General features: G+C 44.1%; 2 protein-coding genes across 3 annotated transcripts; one reads left to right on the top strand and one right to left on the bottom strand.

Annotated features, from left to right (window-relative positions):
- The first annotated feature begins 5,820 nt into the window (after window positions 1-5,820).
- LOC123440941 (probable glucomannan 4-beta-mannosyltransferase 6) lies at window positions 5,821-9,542 on the top strand. Of its 2 annotated transcripts, XM_045117479.1 has the most exons (5): window positions 5,821-6,318; window positions 6,561-6,659; window positions 6,783-7,035; window positions 7,399-7,500; window positions 8,698-9,542. In XM_045117479.1, exons 1-5 carry the CDS (start codon window positions 5,941-5,943, stop codon window positions 9,483-9,485), a joined length of 1,620 nt encoding a protein of 539 aa, XP_044973414.1. In that variant the 5' UTR covers window positions 5,821-5,940; the 3' UTR covers window positions 9,486-9,542. The 2 variants fall into 2 exon arrangements, with proteins under 2 accessions (XP_044973414.1, XP_044973413.1); XM_045117478.1 differs by having other exon boundaries at window positions 6,561-7,035.
- Window positions 9,543-16,870: 7,328 nt separating this feature from the next.
- Window positions 16,871-17,932, bottom strand: LOC123440940 (glutathione transferase GST 23-like). Its single transcript, XM_045117476.1, has 2 exons — window positions 17,521-17,932; window positions 16,871-17,436 (listed from the first exon to the last, which is right to left on the bottom strand). The coding sequence occupies exons 1-2, from the start codon at window positions 17,845-17,847 to the stop codon at window positions 17,056-17,058; spliced, it is 708 nt and encodes a 235-aa protein (XP_044973411.1). The 5' UTR covers window positions 17,848-17,932; the 3' UTR covers window positions 16,871-17,055.
- Window positions 17,933-21,705: the final 3,773 nt, after the last annotated feature.

The raw sequence follows: 21,705 nt of genomic DNA, 5'->3' as shown, positions 1-21,705 counted from the left end.
TACATACAGTCGGCGCATGTTTTTCCCAAGGCATTTCATTACATTTCCAAAAATATATTGAAGTGATATAATTGCATTGGAGGAATGTCCGCCCTCTGCCATATACTTCCTCCCTTCCTAAATATAAATATTGTTAGAGATTTCACTACGAGCTACATACGGATGTATGTATATAGATATATTTTATTTAATGTAGATTTACTCATTTTACTCTGTATGTAGTCCGTAGTGAAATCTTTAGAAAAGACTTTTATTTAGAAACGGAGGGAGTAGTCAAACATGCCCGACACAACGAAAATACAAGACTGTTTTAAACTCTTGACTTTTCAAAAAATGCTCTCTCAACTTATCTCCTGCTACCTCTTGATTCTCTTTTCTCCATTTACACTGGCCACTGGGACCAAGTTTGCTTGATTGGCAATCAAGTATCACCCATGTATTATAAATTGACTTGTGCACCTTCTCTCGACTCTAGTGTGTGTGATGCATGCCAACATGTAAAGGTCATCAAATGCCGTTTCCAGATCCCACTAATGTTACTCGATCGGATGCCACTCGAACTTACTTCCATGTATGGGGTCCCGCAATTACTTTTATGGGTTTAAATATAATGTGAGTTCCTTGGATGATTTTAATTGGTATACGTGGATTTATCTTCTAAAATGTAAATATGTTGGTGTGGAGTGCATGGAAGCAATCGACATTGTGGTGGTCTTCTATTCGGAAGCGGAGCGCAAGGCGTTGGTGAATGACACAACCGCGCGAGGTAACCGAGTTGCAGTCTTAGCTAAGGGAAATATGAGTGGCAATCTCGACGTGACATATCTCACTATTAACCATGTGTTTCGTGATGTAGCAAAACACAAGGAGGATGGCTTTGATTTTGCATCAGAGAAGAGGACCACGGGAGCTCTTGAAGTACGATTCATCTCCTTGGAGGATCAACTTGGATGCATTCATCATGCCTCTCCCAAGCCGTAGAAATCATGTTTCTAACTAACACCGAAGTTATCAAGAAAAAGAAAACCTGAGTCCAAAATAAAGATCATTCTAACATAAATTTGATCTACATGCACTGACAATGTTGTATAGTGTGCGGAAGCAGTCGACAATGTCACGGTTTTGATGGAAGCGGAGTACAAGGCCCTGGCAAATGAGATGACTGAGGTAACCTGGTTCAGTTTTGCTAAGGGAACTATGAGTTCCTCAACCTCATGTGCATGTCCTATGGTGTGACAATCTCGGTGCGACATGCCTCACTACCAACCTCGTGTTTCATGCTCGCACAAAATAATGAAGGTTAATTTCATCTTGCGCGAGAGAAGGTGGCCATGAGAGATCTAGAAGTATGATTCATCTCCACGGTTGATCAAGTTATGCACTCACCAAGCCTCTTCCAAGATGGTGTTGACATGGTACCTGTGCATTGGTTGATATTGTGAGGGAATTTTAACATGCATAATCAATCAGACTAAATCAGATTGTTGTGACTTGTATCGATCACATTTTAACATGTAAACATTGATCCATTATGATTCTCGTCGAAAAAGGCGTTCACCCCGTTTTTTATATAAAGCAACAACCAGAGACACACACATTCGGATACAACGCGTCACAACCCCACACAACACACACAGCCAAGGCAAGATACAAGGGTGCCGATGCACCACAACACTACACAATCGACCACCAAGCACACTACAGATGAGACAAAAGGAACTACTTGGAGCCGACGAGGACCTCCCGACACCTAGCCACCGAGAAGTGAAGCGGGACAGTGATGAAGCATGGACTCCAAGGCGGTGCCTTCAAGAAGGGCACGACATTGATAGTCACCACCGCCCGATCGCGAGGATCAAGTTTTCGCCCGGAGCAACCGTGGAGAGCCGAGGACACCACGACGGGGTCTTCATGAAGGAAATGATGCCCGTGGTCGCCGCCATCGTCGGCCGGAGAGGACTGGGCAAGTTATGCACTTTGGTGTTATCCCTCCGCCAAACCACCATGCTACGCAAAACATCAATGACCACGCCACTCGCGTGACCATGATTGCCCGTCCACACCCAAGACGCACGCTCCGTCCATGAACACCGCGCCTCACACCACCAGGGCCGCCGCCCTGCATCCAAGCAACTCCGTGAATGCCCAAAGGGCTTGGCTTTGACCTGGCTGGCAGCACCCATCGATGGAGCAGCAAGCTGTCGCCCTGCCTCGAACATCACCAGAACCTCACCAGAGGGCACACGACCGAGGAAAGGGGGAGTAGGAGACGTGTTCGGACCGGTGCACCTCGCACCATTGACGGGTGGCCCCACATCAAGGCCTTCCATCCCTCGTGCGAACTCCCCACCGAACACAACCCTATGTTGCCTCACCATGGCGGCCGACGCAACTCGACGTGAGGCCGCCAGCGATAGCCCGCCCAGCCACCCCTCACCCGTAGCTAAGAGCACTCACCGGAGAGCCACCCCGCGCCGCTCGTCGTCGTCCAGGGGCCGGAATAGGAGAGGACCGATTGGAGCTCGGCCAGCACCCACCACCAGCACGCGCGACCGCCCCGAGCCCAACCACCGCGCTGCACGCAGCAACAGAAGCGCCCGCACCCGCAGGACTGCCAGATCTGGCCGCCACCGCAACCACGAATGTGAGCCGCCCCGTGAAGCCCACCGCACCACCACTAAGCCCTCGCTACCCCGTCGTCAGAGCCCTCCATCGTGCCTCCGCACCCTTTACCACCGCGAAGCACCACCGAACGATGTCGCCCCGCGCCAAGAGCCTCCGAGCGGGATGAAGAGGAGCCCCGCCACCACCAGCGTCGACGGGCTTTGCCCGGCAGCGTGGTTCGACGACGGCGAGGGAGGGAAGGGAGGACGGTGGGGGGCTTGGAGCCGACGTATAGGGTTTCCCTCCCGGTCACCACACGGGAGATTCTATAATCATCTCAAAAAGGCGAATAGGTATCGTCCATGTATAAGTACAAGGAAAGTCCTAAATGGTATCTTATGGGGGAAGTTGTGTTTGATTGTGGTGAGTGGCAGGTGATGTCGTTCCCTCTTTAATACCGCAATGTCAATTTTAAAGTTTGATTTGCATACAGAATTTCAATTCAATCAAGACATTGTTCTAGAAACTCTGGATATGAATGTAGTTGTGGTATTATGAATGTTCATCCGAGGGAGGTGACGATGTCCTGGATTAGTTAGTGCACACCGAGTTGGCCCACCAGTCATGGACCGGGCCAAGGACCTACCAGTAACCGAAGAATGGGCCTAAAGTGCCATGGTCCTCGATGTGATCAAGATGGAGTCCTCTAAAGACTTGGCGTACACTTCGGGCCATATTTGAATGTTTGGCATGTTTATCCTAGATTGTAACCGATCATGTGTAAACCCCGGATATACCCTCGTGCCTATATAAGTCGAGGGGTTTAGTCCGTAGAGGGAGAATTAGAAGATTGAGAGCTTAGGACTCATTCACATGATCTCATAGAGCATATTGTACTTCATAACCCATCCACAATCAACATAACAAAAGAATGATGTAGGGCTTTGCCTCTTCAAAAAGTCCGAACCTGGATAAGTACGGTATCCTTCTTGTTCGTGTTACCATCTTGTTTAGATCACCAACTTCGAACACCGCTACCTGAGATACGTCGGTTTTAGCATCAACAGGAGGACCAACGAATAAGGGGTACAAATAATCTGACAACATAAATCATCGCTCGTCCATCCAAACCGTGATTCAAATTTCCAAAAACAAAAATATTTCAAGCAAATTTTCATGGTTCTTATATATTGTTTTGGAGCGATTGCACATATTTAAGTGCATTAAAAAAACAAATTATGACTCATTTTAATAGATGTACTCAAAAAAAGATTATATGAAAACACTTCAGTACTCACCAAGATTAAGGAAATCTCACTATAATTTTCTTCGAATGCAAATCTCACTTTAATTTCATCACACGTTTAGAATCTTGGTGGAGTGGAAGCATATTTATTTGCTCCTTTCCCACAAAAATAAATAAATACTAGAGTAGTAGTATATTGTTTGCTCCTACCAACCTCTGTCCTCTGGTGTCGTTTTCTCCTCTAATAATAATAAAGCGCGGAGCGCTTCTGTCGTCCGTCGTGACGTTTTTGCAAAAAAAAAACCCTGACGTTTCCTGAAATCAACCCGCAGTTCGGATTTAAGTCAGAAAACAAATCGTTTTTTACATTTTACACAAAACCCCCTATATTTAATCCAAACTAACCCGCAGTCCCGCCGTCCAACACATGGTCTTCGTCGACAGCTCCAACGTCGCCCTTCTTGCGATACCCGAGCCGCACGACGCGCACCCGTATGTTGTCGACGCGCACGCCGACAACGATGAAGCTATCGCCGCGCACGCTCACCGCACAGACCACCTGTGCCACGGCTTCCAGCTGCTCGTGCACCAGTCCGTACCGCAGCGCCGGCTCCTCCGGCAGCTCATGGGGCAAGGCCGTGATCGTCGCCGTCGACGTTGCGCCAGCTACGCGGGGAACGGCGAGCATCGACGCGTACCCTTTCAGCACCCAGAAGTCGTGCACCTCCGTGGCGTACGACAAGCACGCGACGTCGGCTTGGCCGGCGGCTTGGGCGCCGATTGCATCTCGAGCAACAGGCACCACTTGGCCAACAAGTAGCCGAGTGACCGCATGAACTGCCCCTCGACGTCCGGGCCGACGGCGAGCAGGAGCGCGCCGAGCGGGGGATGCCTTCGTGGCGGACGTCGTTGCCACCAGGCGTAACTAGGATGCTTTCGTGGTACAACTTGGAGTCGGTGGCATCGCCATCGTTGGTGTCCAAGCGACAGACAAAGTTTTGTGCGTCCAAGAACGCCTCCAAGATCGGCGTCAAGTCGTTCGGCAACGACGGCTGGGGGACAAGAACTTGACGCAGGGCTCCGGCTTTGATCCTTGGACGAAAGCGATGGGCTCGAACCTGTGTTGGGGGGTCGTCGGACCGCGGCAACCGCGCGGGAGCAGGAGGATGCTCCGCAGGTGTTCGACAAAATGCAAGGCCGGTAAGCACTCACTGGAAGTGCAGCACTCTCACCTTCCTTTGCACGCCAGTGATGCCGTGGATGCTGACAATGGTGTTCGCAAACAATAGAAGCCAAAGCTCGACACCGCAACCGGCCTAGGAAAGCCAAGAGGACAAGGTGCACTGTCATCGTTAGCCTAAAATCGTGCAAAAGAAATCCGGAGGTAATCATCTGTAGTTAAAGAAAAAAAATGAACCAAGGAGATCCTAGAAAGAAAGAAGGCTTTGTTGAAACAAATTCAAGATACTAGGTTGCATTCAAATATGCCAAAATGTAGCTATTATTACCAACTGTACAAATCCAAAGGCATTTGAGAGAGAAGAATGATAGTAGGATGAGATAAACGAAAATAATTGAACGCATAAGATGGATAATGATGTCTCCCGCTGCAACGCACGAACGACATAAGTCATCGTTGCTCTATTATTAGTAGGAAGAGATAAGTGCCCAATATGTAGTTTTCTTACTTCCGTTACAACGCACGTGTCCTTTTGCTAGTCCGTTTTAAAGAACCGTTGTCGCCGATTTTAAAAAAAAAAAAAAAACGTTGTCGCCGAAGGGCAGGGGTGGAGATGCGAATATGCGATCGAGAAGTTGGGGTTGGGTTGGTAGTGTTTAATGGGCTGTGGTGGGCCAACCGCCTAAGAACAAGTGGGGCAATGGAGTCAGTCAACTTGGGCGTCCACGATTATTTATTTAATATTAAAAAAAAAGACTTGCCAGCGGCTCCGGCAAGACTACACCGCCTCCATCGGTCGTCAACAAAGCTCTGTGCTGTACCGGCACTACAGCGAAGCGGGCGACATTTCGACGCCCAGCCATGCAACAAGGCAGCATCCACACATCAAGCAGAGTAGCCAGGAGAGAGCATGCATCAGCATCATGCAGGCCGTCACCGGCTGACGGCGATGCTGGCCGGCGCTGCGGAGTCGTTCGACCGGCTGACTGTCTCCTTGTCGCCGGCGGTGGTCGCCTTCCTGCGGCGGCTGCTCCGGGCGTGGAGCGCGCTCTCCGTGCCGCTGCTCAGAGGCGCCGTGATGCTGTGCATGGGCATGTCGCTCATGGTGCTCGCCGAGAAGGTCCTCCTCGGCACGGTCAGCGCCGCTGCCAATGTGCTCCGCCGGCGGCAGAGACGGCCGGCGACGCACGACGTCCCCGTCCAACCTGACGTCGAGGCTGGTGGAGGCTCCTCGGCCTGCTTCTTCCCCATGGTGCTCGTCCAGATCCCCATGTACAATGAGAGAGAGGTATGTTTCCTACGATGTCTTAGTTAGTTATATGATGAATAACTTAATCTGTTCTTGTGAGATTGAACTCTAGACGATGGATCGAGCTTGGTCGAGCTAGCTAGCTGATAAACTTTGAAGAGGCAGTGCGTGCGTGGTAGCTAGGAATTAACTTAACATAGGACGGAGCAGTTAACCTAGCATGCATGCATGCATGCACGCACGTCACCCGGCTGACAAAATCGTAATGTAAAAAAAAACAGGTGTACCAGCTATCGATCGGGGCGGCCTGCAGGCTCACGTGGCCGGCAGACCGATTAATTGTGCAGGTCCTGGACGACTCCACCGACGCCGCCATCAAGGTGCATGCCCCGACGTTCTTCTCGTTCGATCCACCACCAACCTCTCGCATCGACTTGCAAGTTGCTTGCCATTGCAATGCAGGCATTGAAGTTTACGTAGCTACATGCAAATGCAAAACACAGGAGCTGGTGAGGGAGGAGTGCTCGCGGTGGGCCAGCGGCGGCGTGGACGTGAGGTACGAGGCCCGGAAGGACAACGCCGGCCACAAGGCCGGCAACCTCACCGAGGGGATGCGCCACGCCTACGCCCGCCGCTGCGAGTTCGTCGCCATCTTCGACGCCGAATTCCAGCCCTCGTCGGACTTCCTCGCCCGCACCGTGCCGCTCCTCGTCCGCGACCCCGGCATCGCGCTCGTCCAGGCGCGCTGGGAGTTCGGTACGTTCGGTAGCGTACGTAGGTAACCTGTTCAAGCATGTACAATGCTGCTATCTTAGAAGTGACATATATATATATAGAATAAATGATGAGATGAATGAACAGGAATAGGTAAGAGAAATACTTGTCTTTTTTTTATTTAAGAAATCATCTTTTAACATAATATGTCTCATCACATTTAAAAACATATCTAGTTATTGTAGAGAATGCTAAGAAATAGCTCATTATAGGCATGTTTTTATTGTTATCCCTAGATCACATGTCCACTTGTGGCCTGGCCGGAGTGGTGGTTGGTTAGTTGCTGAAGAGAAGTAATTTTGAGCTGTTGTTTTGTTTTGTTATAACTATATGTAGTGAACGCAGACGAGTGTATGCTGACGAGGATGCAAGAGATGTCCATGGATTACCATTTCAAGGTGGAGCAGCAAGCTGGGTCCTCACTCTGCAGCTTCTTCGGATATAACGGTATGTACTCTAGACAATTTTTTAGTAATTGAAAATAATTGCACATATTTTTAGTAATTTCAGTCGATTCTTTCTTTCCTAACTCTCTTTTGGAGAAATTATTTTTTTTCCTTTTGCAATTGAACTTTTTAATATACACCAATTGTACATTAAACAATGTGCAACTATATTTTTGGGGTCTTTTACCTGTACCTTTTGTTTTTTGAAAAATATTGCATTATTGCACTTTGAAAATGTTCAAAGTGTGTAAAAACATTTGCAAAATATTTTCTATACTACTAGATATGTTAACATATTTCCTTTTTATTTTTACAGCTTTATTTAGCCAGTTGCACTATAATAATTATACAATAGTTGGACATTTTGAAAACATGCAAATGATTTTTGGGATTTGCTGTTGCCTAATTTTTAGTTGACTAAAACTTTGTGCTTTTAATATGATAATAATATTTTTTTTCAATATGATTTTTAAGTTTCTTTCCTCCAGTGAGTAAATAAAATATAGTGCATTAAATTAGAAAAAGAATATCTTTTCGACTTGAGATTTTATCCAGCCATTAGAAAAATTAATATAACCCAGGGATCCGGTTCATCCAAAAGCTCAATGTGATGAGTAAAGATTGAATATGGATTTACAACCTTTTAGCTCTGTTACCATGTATAACTGTACGTATCAGTCAGTTCATTCAAAATCTCAAGCTCATGGGGAAATATGGATATGCATTTGTACTTCAAAATAGACCCATGCGATGCATAATGGATGGTCGACTCTTTTTCTTCCGATTAGTTGGTTTTACATCAAAACCCATTAGATATAATTTAATGTGTTTTTATTTTGTTGCCGCCTATTTTCAAAGCAAGGAACCTTACAAATTGACATTTCAAATGAGTCTAATAAAGTGTAAATGATTTCAACGTACTCCTACATGCTCCTTTTTTGATATTAATTGCCGTTCAAACGGATTTATGCATCACTGAAATATGTTCTTCCTCCATTTTTAAATATTTGTTTTTTAGAAATTTTATTACGGACTACATACGAATGTATATAGACATAACTTAGAGTGTAAATTCATTCATTTTGCTTCGTATGTAGTCCGTAGTTGAATCTTTAAAAATACAAATGTTTAAGAATGAAGGAAGTCCGTATTAGTTATTCTTGGCATGGGTATGACATTTTGTACACTTATTAATCAGGAAGCGCCGGAGTATGGAGAAGAGAAGCCATCGAGGAATCGGGTGGGTGGGATGACCGGACCACGGCGGAAGACATGGACCTGGCGCTCCGAGCAGCGCTCCTCGGCTGGGAATTTGTCTACGTCGGCGACATCAAGGTGAAGAGCGAGCTGCCGAGCTCTGTGAGGGCGTACCGGTCCCAGCAGCACCGGTGGTCGTGCGGGCCGGCGCTCCTGTTCAAGAAGATGCTCCGGGAGATCCTCGCCGCCGAGCGAGTTTCTGCGTGGAAGAAGCTCTACATCGTGTACAACTTCTTCGTGACCCGGAGGGTGGTGTCGACCTTCTTCACCTTCTTCTTCTTCAGCGTGCTGCTGCCGGCGAAGGCGCTGTTCCCGCAGGTCCGCATCCCGGCGTGGCAGATGGTGTGCGTCCCGACGGCGACGACGCTGCTCAACTCGGCGGGCACGCCGTGGCGCCGGTCGGCGCACCTGGTGGTGCCGTGGATCGCGTTCGAGAACGCCATGGCGCTGCACCGGTTCAAGGCCATCCTCATCGGGCTCTTCGAGGCCGGCCGGGCCAACGAGTGGATCGTCACCCGCAAGTCCGGGAACAGCAGACCGACGCCGCCGGGCCTGAAACGGCGGCGCGAGCTCCATTGGCTGGAGCTGCTGGTCGGCGCGCTTCTTCTGGCGTCCGGGTGCTACGACTGCGTGCACGGGCACGGCTATTTCTACCTGTTCGCGCTGCCCCAGTCCATGATGTACTTTGCCATTGGGTTCGATCTCTTGGGCGTCCATCACACTTCGTAGAATAAACGTGTTTGATAATCTTTAGGGGTGGCTGAAAGAAAAATGCGCTTCAGTCAATTTTCAGCTCCGCCTGAGATCGAAGGCAGGGGCACCGCAATGTGAGGAGCGCACCAACGAGCGTTGGCCATGGCGAGGCCAATCCAGGACCTCACCGGAGACGGTCATGACGCTCCGAGCGGTAGCGAGCTGCGGTCGCGGAGGCGAGCAACTCCAAGAGACACACTATAATTCTTTTACAACGTAGAAATAAGCCTTTTTAACTCGCTTCAGCAGACGCGCTAAATTTACAGCATCGCGTCTAGTCAAACAACATTTCTCATCATAATAAAATCAAGAAGATCAAACAGAGAAAAAAATCAATAATAAATAGTGCAATTATTTACTACAATTCAAATAAATAGTTTAACAATACAACATCAAACTAATTTAGACGACCATGCCATGCCCACCATTCCTCCTCTTGCATATTAAATTCTTCATAGAAAGAATCGTAAGACGAACTCATCTACAATTTTGTATTTAAACTAGTTTAGAACTATGAACAACATGCATCAACTTCATCTATAAAATATAAAGTTGAGGTATACTCCCTCCGTCCTAAAATAAACGTCTCAAGCTTAGTGTAATTTTATACTAGACCTAGTACAAAGTTAAGACACTTATGTTGGAACGGAGGGAGTACATACCTTGCAAGCGTTTTGTCAAACACCTTGTAGGCGCCAAACTACAAACTGCCATTGGGCGCTGTCCGTGAGAAGGATGGTGCATTCGAGGGGCGGCAACGAGCGGGGGAGGTGGAGGAAGCAATGACGACGCGTGGGGATAGGCGGAGGAAGTGCCAATGGGTCATCGGAGCAAAGGGGGCAATATCTGGGTTGCGGCGCCAGTGCCTGGAGGTGAGATCTGGCGGTTGGGGCAAGTCGCGGTTCAGCGCGCAGGAGCATGAGCAGGCGCAGCAAATACACGGCACGCGGTGCCGTTTTGGTCCGCATGCTTGATTGAGTTTACCTTGCGTGTAATTTTTAGGCGCGTGCTGGAGCGTCCAACTTGGGTCCGCGTGCATTAAAAGGTTCTTTTCTACGGCACGCCCGTTGGAGTTGTTCTTAACAGGTATGCGGGAGTTGTCAGAGTTTTTGCAAAACAGGGGGAGTGGATGGGCTTAGAGGGATGGTTGGGATGGTGGGGACACTCAGGGGAGGGCGGGGCGATGAGGTGGCACATGGTAGCATCAAACGGCTGTGGGGATTAAGGTCGACAGTTAGCGTCGAGTCCAAAGGTGGCTGCCTCGGGAGGTTGAAGACCTGAATGTCGCTTGAGGGTAGTCCTGCACACATACAAAGTCTCTGTATTAAATGTCAAGGCTTCCAGAGTTCTCATGTGTTCTCTCATTGGCCGCACAACACGGCCTATGGTCGGAACCGATTTAGGGGTCCTCATCCCGACCTACCAGACCGGAACGATAATGATGAAGACCGCTAAACTGGGACACATAATGGTGGCCGGTTTGAGCAACACCGTCCCTCGAAGCCTAGGAACACTGGCGCAAACCTTCGAGTGAAGCCATAATGCCTTCGTAGCGTCCCCCTTCATCCATCAACATGTGAACCCTTCACTCGCCAACATGCGAACAAGATAGTGTTCCGTTGGAACGTAGAGATCGAGGACACCGGTCCAAGGGGTTGAGAGTGTGTCAACATCAGCTAACTAGTGAGGCCAAAATCGGTACGAAATCACTTAGGACAGTTTATTTCCCGGAAGCTTAGGCCTTGCTTGTTCAGGCTTCACGTCTGAAAGGTTCAAACATATGATGGATATGTGCTCCCTAAATAAATCTTGGATCTTTTGACGCTATACAAAACAGCATGGGGCGAAGAAAATGGGCCCCAAAAAGGACTGACATCAGCACCACTTAAACAACTCTTTAAAAACCAGTAGCAAAAGGGATCATTCCTTGCAACGGAAGAAAACAAAAATCATAATTCCCAATGATGATGATCACATTATGCTCACATCTCATTGTATGATTTTGAATTTTTTTGCACAAATGCAAGAAAATATTTCTTCTTTTAAATTTATTCACAAGTCGAAGGAATTTTCACATTTTTGAAAAAATATCATGGTTGTCAAAAAACTTGGTAATTCAAATAGTTACTCTGAATTTCAAGAAACTTTTTTTAGAAAACATACTATAATATTCCTATCCATCCAGGTGGTTAATTCTTCAAAATTCACATGGGTATATTGTCACAAAGACTCGAAGCGTTACTGTTTAACTACATACCTTCGATCATGCATGAACATTTATAGAAATATGGAAACAATTTTAAAATTGAGAACATATTTTAGAACTTACAAACATTTTTAAAAATCAAGAATATTTTTAATATTGCGAAAGGTTTTTAAGTATTTTCTTTTGAATTGGCGAACAAGTCTAGAATAGACGAGCATATTTTTCAAAGTTCGTGGATGTTGATTTGAAATTCACGAACATATTTTGAAATGCACGAACATTTTCTGAATCAATACACTATTTTTTATATTTAGGAACATTTTTATTAATATGAAACATTTTTACAAAAATCTAGAGCATTTTTTGAATTCAGAAACATTTTATGTTTTCTTCAACATTTTATTTCAAATTTCCCAGTTTTTTAAATTGCAAAAGTTTCTTGTAGTTCTAAAGTATTCAAAGTAGAAAACAGACAAAAATTGAATGGAAAAACGAAACTAAAAAACAGGTACTAACTGTTTTTAAAATTTGAGGATATTTTTTTAAATGCATGAAATTAGTTTGCATTAGGATTTTTTTTGTTAAATATCATTAATAATTGTTAGTACACGGACTTTTCGTTTAAAATCATGGACTTTTATTTATTTGACAAACTTTTTTCATAATTGTAAACATTTTTTTGTATATGCGAACATTTTTACACAAATCCGTAGAAGTTTTTGAATTCACAATTTTTTTAATATGTTGTCTAAGAAAATTCCCAGTTTCTGAAAATTTCAAAAGTTATTCAAAGTTCTAAATTATTTAAAATAGAAGAATAAAATTGAACTGAAAATAAAAATAAAAAACGAAACTAAAAACACAGTCACCAGTTCACGGGCCGGCCAAACTGGTGTGCTACACTTCTCCTAGCGTGCAGAGCGTAATATAGGAAGTTCCTACATGATCCAGCCCAGTCTAGAGATTTGTCCTTTGTGAAACGTTTTTTATGACTTAGCCCAGCCAATTTTGAGGGCAATTTGAATGATGAACGACTTATTATATGTATATATAGAAACTCTATTCATCATCCAGGGTGCAGAATAAATTATTCCTCACTCGAGTTAATTTTACGATCATTTTATAAATAAATTAAATTTGAAATGCAAATAGATACATTTATATTGATTAACTACGAAAAATTTGACATAAGAAAACAAAAATATAGGTCATAAAGACCAGAAAACTCGCATTTTCTGTATAATTTACACTAAGTTTTCATGTTTGTAACTTTATGTGACATAAAATATTTTTTACGGTGACTATGTATTATTTTTACGGTCTCTTTTTACGTATGTGATAAAATTAAAATTTAAAAACGTAAAATTATGGTGTATTAATGTGAAAATAGAGGGGGTTGAAGAATAAGTATTCCTCACCCAGGGTGACGAATAACGCGACCTAGGTGCCTGGGCACCTTGAGTAGAAACCGTTGGATTACATTGAGATGCGTGCATCTGTAATAAGTATTAACAATAATGGGTCAACCAATTAGCTCTTTATTAGGAAAGAATTATTGCTTCAAATGGATACTTAATGCCTAGATTAGACAAGATAGATAAAATCAGCAATTAATGGTTGATTAAGGTCATGCATGCTCCATGGTAATTAGTGCCTAGATTGAAAAAATATTTTATTCCACGTAAAATTACAAGCATAAAAACATAGTGTAAATTATACATAAAATGTGATTTTTCTGGTCTTATGACCTATATTTTTGTTTTTTCTTGTGTCAATTTTTTCATAGTTAATCAATATAAATGTATCTATTTGTATGTCAAAATTAATTTATTTATGAAATGGTCGTAAGATTACCTCGGGTGAGGAATAATTTATTCTACACCCTGGGTGATGAATAGAGTTTCTGTATATATGAAAATTTGCCAAATCTCGAGCAAAGAAAATAACATAGCTCTGGAATTAAATTTTCCAAGACATCCAAATAACATTGTTCATGTTAAAAGTTCTATATTATAAATGAAACAAGATTTTTGTCTTTCGTCTTTGCAATGCTCTAGTGAATTAAACTACTACATATTTTTCAAAAACATACATAGTGTGCTATGACAAACGCAAACAAAATGCCATGCTTCTACAAAGTTGTTCTACATCAAGGTCAGAATTTAAAAAAAAAGACATACACAAATTTGTAAAACTTTTGAATTCGTGTGACAAAAAGAATTCTTTGGAAAATTCACAGGTTTTCCATGAAGAGAAGTTTAATTTTTTTACATGTGACATGTTCAAAAATTCATAGATTTGCCATGAGACTAGATTTCAAAAATCATTGATTTCACAATTTTTTATATTCTTGAGCAATACTGCAAATTCTTATGACCAATAATTCTTTGGCAAAATTTATAGATATGCCATGATTGTCTTACATACAAAAATGATCCTTTGGAAAATCTATATATCTTGGGAAAAATGAAAGCTTGCCATGATTTAATGAACATTTGCTAAAAAATCATGGTAAACTAATAATTGCCATTTTAGAAGGAGGCAATTTTCCATAACTTTGGAACTAAATTAGCCATGGATGTAATCTTGCAGGAATTGAATTAGTACTTGTGAGTAGACAGAAATTCCATGTTGTTAATCCGATAGTATATAAAAATTATTTTATCATGGTAATTCCAGTATTTTTACATGGTTTAACTAATAAAAATGCCAAGATCCAATTAGTAAAAGTACCTACAAACTCAATATATTTTCCAGGAAAAATATACTAGATTTTCCATAATTTTGGAATTAAACTAGCCATGGATGTAAAATTTGCCAAGAATTTAATGTGTGCTTGTGACAAGATAGAAATTTACCATGTCGATAAATTTGACAGTATATAAAAGTAGTTTACGATGATATGTTACCTAATAAATTTCTCATAGACAATTAATAAAAATGACATTATCCAATTAATATATATGACATACTAATTATAATAAATTTGTCTAGTTAATTGTACTAAAATTGCCATGATAACTCTATAATATTTGTAATGGTATGTCTAATAAAAAAATTATGATCGAAACCCCGCCAAAAAATGTCTAAAACTGTTCATGATGCATACATATGACTCGCCATCGTGCTCTAAGAAAACAAATCACGACTTGCCATGTATGATAAAACTAAGTTCACACTTTTTAGAAACATTTGCCAATTTTTGTAAAAGGAATGTTCAAAAAATGCAATGTGACCATTAGAAAAAAAGTCCAAAAAATTTCCATGTGCGGAGAAGAAAACTCCCCCGGTTGATGTATGATCACTAAAAGTTTTTCTAAAAGTTGTCATCTGACACTTAGGTAACAAATTGAAAACATTGCCCACGTTTTACACACCGGAAAAAAGGCAAAATATGCCATCTAAACTATTATTTTCTTATATAGGGGACGTGCAGATGGCAAAGCCATGGTTTAATTAATAAAATGCCATATTTTTAAATAAATAGAAAATGTCATGCTACCTACAATAAAACTGCCATGGTCTATCTACCGAAATACTCCCTCCGTCCGGAAATACTTCTCCTAGAAATGTACAAAATGAATGTATCTATAACTAAAATAAGTCTAGATACATCTATTTCTAGGACAAGTATTTCCGGACGAAGGGAGTATATTGCTATGGTCCATAAGCTTATTATAATGGTCCAGTTTAACCATGATAACTTAAAATTACCAATGTCCAAAAATAATAATTTTTCCATGCTCCATAAAGCAAATTTGCCATGGTCCATAAAAAACATGGCAAATTACCTCTGTAGATCATGGAAAATGTGGGATAAAAAAGGTACTTGTATGAAGGCAATATCAAAATAATAAAATTTTCATGAAAAAATTACTACATTTGCTCTTGTAACTCTAATATATTTTCCTTGGTAAGTCTATAATTTATTTTCAATTGTTCAAGACAACTATATGTATGATGGCAAAAGTACTACATATTATATGGGAAAAGGTTGTATTGGCTAGCGTCGATAAAATATATATTTTTTAGAGTCATGGGAAGAAGTTGAGAATATAGCAAGTCTTGCACTTTGTTTCCTGAAAATGTTTCAAAAGTGTCGTAGTAAAACACATGTTATGATACCATCGCAAAAACGGGAATTGGGATGGTCCCCCACATATAGCCTTCAATACAAACACATACATACTATACATCTTCACGGCAAAATGTGAAAGAAAAACTACCAATGGCATGGCAACTTTAATTGCAATGGTGCCAATATATTGAAATTGACAGAAAAGGCAGACCTAAAAAACCCCGATCCATGTACTCCTATCCTATCAAGTAATTAACATTCTTATGAAATAATTCACATATTATTTTGTTGTCCCAATGTCACAACCACTTCTGTTATAATATCACGCATGCCCCCATAGACCATCCAACACCTGCTTTTGGCATGCCCGTTCGCCCGACAAACTTAGATGCTATCCTGGGATGGACACGCATACCAGCAGAACCCCTAGACAATGAACCTACAATGATGGACTGGTGGCAGAGTGCGGAGGAGCATACACCCCAGACGTTGCGCAAAGGCTTGCAATCCGTCGCCATTCTCGTCCCCTGGATGATTTGAAAACACCGAAATGAATGCGTCTTTAACAATGCACGGCCCACAATCAATGCATTAGTGGATAGCATCAGAGATGAAGTCAAATGTTGGGCACTTGTACGGGCACAGGGGTGTTCTGCCCACATCCAGGGATGTCCATTGATCGGATGCATGACCCATGTAACACCAGCCTCCTCGGAGGATTGTACTCCCTCATCTTTCCAATGAAATGAAACGTAAAGAATCTTTGTGTTTTCTCGAGAAAAAAAACATGAAAGTGTCACTCTCACTATGAAAGAAGGCAATTCCTCTTCGGTAGCAAGTGCAATTATTAATGACTGTTATTTTATGTCATCAAATCTTAGTCATATGATTTGTGATTATTGTAATGGAGAGAGTAAGAAAGTAGCTCATAAACTCGCTAGGTTAGTTAAGCTTTCTCCTCCTTCTCTCTAGATGGATTCGACACTGGATGAGGTGCTTCCATTACTTGTAAACGATGCCACTATTTTGCTAGGCGAATGAACGAGGAGAAGTTTGTAAAAAAAAACTATTCTATTATTTAGTTGAATGACTGAGCAGCAAAAATGCTTGGATCTTACAGTAAAACCACAACCTCTGCATTACAGTAAGTTATCATATCCCATAAGCTATTCCTTTATAGTGCATTTTTTCAACAAGATTCCTTCACAGATAGCACATCGGAATCCACTGTCACGGCAGCTCCAACGTGCACACGCTGTATTTTACTTGTGCTTGGCCATGGCCTTGGCCGTGGACACGAACATGTCCCTCCTGGGCGTGAGGACGGCGAGCACGAGGTCCCTGTCGGGGAGGCACTGCCGCACGGTCTCGTCGGCCGCGTACTCCCTCGCCCACCGGCACAGCGCCGGGTGCTCCACCTCGGTGAGCAGCCGCACCCCGGCCATCTCCTCGAACACGCCCAGCCAGCGCGCCACCCCGCTGGCGGCGATGTCGAGGAGGCCGATGGCGTCGCCGCCGAAGAACCTCCTCCCCTCCGGCAGCTGCGCCTCCAGCAGCGCCAGGCCCTCCTTGGCCTCCCTCGCCGCCGCCGCCTGCGCCTCGCCGGGCTCCGCCCACAGCGCCACCCACAGAGCCTTCCAGCACTGCGCACGCACATCGAGAAATCAAAACTCGTGGACCGAAGATTGCAGTGCCAGTGGATGAATAAATACGCACAGTTCTCTGACCTTGTCGTCGAGGAAGCGTGCCCAGAAGCGGGCGTTGGCGCGGGCGAGGGGGTCGGCGGGGAGCAGAGGCGGGCCGGCCGGGAAGGCCTCGTCGACGTACTCGACGATGACGAGCGACTCCGGGATGGAGCGGTCGCCGTGGAGGAGCACGGGGACCTTGTTGTGGACGGGGTTGTGGGTGAGCAGCAGCTCGCTCTTGCTGGCCATGTCGTCGTTGAGGAGCTCGTAGGGGACGCCCTTGAGGCGCAGGGCCACCTCGGCGCGGTGCACGTACGGGCTGAGCCAGCCGATGAGCCTCACCGCCGGCTGCTCGGAAGGCGTCCCCATGGCCTCCCTCGCCGCCGCCGCAGCGAGTCGCCGTGTGCCGACTGCCGACAACGAGCGAGCAGAGCAATATGGTCAATGGACCATCCACCGTGTGGCCTGGAGCGGTGTCACTTGGGCGGCACGGAGGCGACCTTGTGCTGCACGGCAATCCTACGTGACACTTCATCACCTATGCTATTGAGATGGTGAACATTGTTAGGAATAAAATATCTTTAGATTTAGGCTAATTAGGCAATTAGCATATTCCTTGGAATATTCTATTTAGCAGTTAGGATATTGGCTTTGTCCATACACTGTGTCTCTCAACCATCGTCGTGCATTTTCCAAACGACGCAACTATTGTAACCGATATGTACTCACGACTGTTCAGGACATATAAATACCTGCAGTCACTATCAATGAAATCACTCCATTCACTTTAATCACACTTTTCTCTTCACGTTATCATGCACGCATCGCTCTTACACAGAGAATAGGCTACAGGAGAGAAGAAAGGTGAGAAGAGATGGATTTGCTATCAGACCTTGCTTTTGCCTTCGCTAGGTTCGTGGCCAGGGAGCATCACCGTTTCCGTTTTCCTCGCCGGACTTCTGGTCTGGCCGTTGTTCGTCGTCGGAACTTTGGACGTTGCCATCAGCGTCACTTGAACAGGAACGGTGGCCTCCGCCGCCGCAGTGCACCATACCATGCTCCTATTCGTCGCTACGGTCCTGGTGGTGGCCTCCTTCGCCGCCATGCTCATCGCCAGCGCCTCCACAGTTGTCACCGTTCGGTGCACCGAAGTAATCCTCATGGAGCGCCAGGACCGAGTACCAGGACGGATGCGCCTAGGGAAGAGGTCCCGGTCATGCCCCAAGAGGCTGCTGCCACACCAAACGATGTCGACGAACAGGTTGCTGCAGTGCCGAATGACGCTGCAGGGCCAGGATCGAGCACGAGGATGAGGCATCTGCCTCCAACATCACCACTCAACTGCCGCCTCCTCCGCCGGTGTACGCACCTATGGAATGGATGCTTGCCGGACCAAGCGCCGGATGGCTCGTTGATGACCCAGATCGCTCCTTCACCGACGAGGAACTCGCGGCACCGCCTCCGCCTCCCCTGATGTATTCTTGCGCAGCCTACGGGTACGGGTCGAGGCTCCCGTCCCCAACACCATCCGACGAAGATACGGAGCACTTCAATCCGCCGGGCTATGATGCACTGCCGGATTTCTCCTCGCTGCCGGCTGCAGTCCCTCTGGACACGCCCAAGCACCGGCTCGTCATCAACCTCCTGCCGCAGGTGAAGACAGAGGAGATCGAGGCCGCCGCACCGACGGTTGTTGTCCCGATGCTTCCTGATCTCAACCACCCAACATCAGATGTGGAGGAGGAGGAACACCACGAAGCAGCACCGCCATCCGCCCTCCCGACGCCCTCGCCGGAAGCTCGTGTGCTACTGCGCCGCTTTGCATCTGCCATGGCTGCTCGCCCCGCTGGAGTCCGCGTTGGCAGCTGGTCGCCCGAGGCACTCGGCCTCACCGGCCGGGTCGCGGATCTCCGCCTCCACGAGGCCGACCTTCCCTCCTCCTCTACATATGAGCCGCTCCGTCGCTGAAGGAGCAGCCGGCCCTGCGCGCTGCCATGGAGGAGAGCCTGCAGTAGTATTCTGGAATGAATGAGAATGGATGTGTGGTGTGGTTTGTCCCTTATCCATTCGATTCCTGTTTAACTAGATGCTTCAGCGGTGCTGGTGCTAGCTATGAGCCACGATGCATGGGCCACAAAAGGACAAACCGGCCACTCTGATTGGGATGTGCTAATCAAGCTTGTGATGTGTTAATTTACTATTGTATTTTCTAGTTGAAAATCTATCCCTTTAGCAATATTAAGTGTGCTGTAAATTTATGTTTAGGACACCCAGTTTTTTTAACTATGTATGGTGTTGTAAATACATGTTTTAAACCTTATATCTATTAATATATGTAATATGACATGTTTATTAATATTTGTTTTTAGCATATTATAACATGTTATTCGGTACAACAATTTTATTTTTGCATTTGAAATATATTTTTTCTTGCAAAATTCTCTTTTTAATATAAGATAAAGGCCAAATAAAATGTGAGATTATTTTTGAATTATATTTGTGCAATCACACAGTAATGGCATCTCTACTGTATATTAAAGTGTGCCTATTATTCAGAGGTATTTTCTTTATGCCTCCATAAGTGCTCTTCCAAATATATCAAAATTCGATGATTCTCTCATATATGGCTTACAAATTATAAATGTTCCTCTAGAACATATTTGTTGTTTACCAAAATAAAGTTTACTATCAAGTAAAATTAATCAAATGCATGCTCATACATGCACAAAATATGGCTGACATCAATAAGAAAGAATTCCAAGAACTACAAATAGATGGAAGTAACTATCTATCATGGGCCATGGATAGGAAAATTTTCTTAAGTGGACGTAGCCTTGGTCCTTGCATTGCCACACCCCCCGAAAATGCTCCAGAAATACCTCAAATGGCAAAGTATGCAGCATTGCACTACATAAGGCACCACCTCCATCCTGATTTAAAAACTGAATATTTGATGGAGGAGGACCCATTAGCTTTATGGGACTCCCTCAAGGAGAGATATGACCAACAAAGAGCAGTAATGTTGCCAGAAGCCCAAAGAGAATGGTCTCTTATAAGGTTTCAGGACTTTAAGTCTATTGCTGCATCTAATTCTGCCGTGCATAAAATTAACTTCAAACTGAGATTTTGTAATCAACAAGTTTCAGATGCGTACTTAATAGAGAAAACCTTATGCACTTTCCATCCCTCGATGAGGATATTGCAACAACAGTATCGTCAACAGAAATATACAAAGTATTCTGAGCTGATATACACATTACTTGAGGCCGAGAAGCATGATGAACTTCTCATGAAGAATCACAATGCTCGCCCCAACAGGTGCCATGCCTATCCCTGAAGCACATGCTAATGCTCATTTTACTAGTAAATTTGGAAACCGTAAAAGGAACTTCCAGAAATTCAAAGGGAAATGGAAAAAAGAACAATGGTCAAAAGACCAACACTCAAACTAAGGGGAAAGGTCATTTCAAGAAAAATGATCAAAATGACAACTCTCAAACTTGTCAAAGGTGTGGATGCATGAATCATCGTACTAACCAATGTCGAATTCCTAAGCACCTTGTGGATCTATACATGAAGTATGGAGGAAAAGGCAAACAAGTTCATGGAAATAAAGCTGAAGCTCACTTCAACGCTATTCAAGATAACTCTCAAGCTGGTCCTTCTCAAAGTGCTATTCAAGTATACAAGCCAAAGGACGATATCATCCTCGATGAAGACATGCTTGTGGATTACACCCGAGATGTTTTTGGAGACCTCAGTTAATCTCCATAAACAAGTTGATGTCACTTAGCTATTTAATACTACAAGATGTTATATATTGTATAACAATAAGTAGAATAAAGTCTTTAAGACTATGTATATTATATTATGTGAATCAGACTTAATGTTGTAATAAATTTATATTTAAGATTGTAATATAAATATTATGTATGTAATTTAATGAATACGAATAAACATAAATTTATTCTAAAATATTCTTTTTCTATCTATAGAGTTTTAACGGGAACAATCCGATGGAAGAAGAGTTATGTTTAGTGGATAGTGCTACCACTAACACAATTCTAAGGGAAGCAAAATATTTCCAAACTCTTACTAGGACAAAGGAAAATGTTATGACCATAACAAGAAGTAACAAAGCAATTATTGGTTCAGGAAGAGCCACATTCACACTCCCTATGGGTACTACTATCGTAATTCAGAATGCACTCTTGTATCCTGAATCTA

The sequence above is a fragment of the Hordeum vulgare genome, chromosome 3H, assembly GCF_904849725.1.
Source record: "Hordeum vulgare subsp. vulgare chromosome 3H, MorexV3_pseudomolecules_assembly, whole genome shotgun sequence".
NCBI lineage: Eukaryota > Viridiplantae > Streptophyta > Magnoliopsida > Poales > Poaceae > Hordeum > Hordeum vulgare.
Note: the sequence above shows the minus strand (reverse complement) of the source record. Positions and strands in the feature narration are given on the sequence as shown.

Coding starts and splice junctions, on each gene's coding strand:
- LOC123440941 (XM_045117478.1), top strand. CDS start 5,941: ATGCATCAGCATCATGCAGGCCGTCACCGGCTGACGGCGATGCTGGCC. Junction 7,036..7,398: donor CCAGGCGCGCTGGGAGTTCG/GTACGTTCGGTA, acceptor TAGTGAACGCAG/ACGAGTGTATGCTGACGAGG. Junction 7,501..8,697: donor CAGCTTCTTCGGATATAACG/GTATGTACTCTA, acceptor CTTATTAATCAG/GAAGCGCCGGAGTATGGAGA.
- LOC123440940 (XM_045117476.1), bottom strand. CDS start 17,847: ATGGGGACGCCTTCCGAGCAGCCGGCGGTGAGGCTCATCGGCTGGCTC. Junction 17,437..17,520: donor CACGCTTCCTCGACGACAAG/GTCAGAGAACTG, acceptor GTGCGTGCGCAG/TGCTGGAAGGCTCTGTGGGT.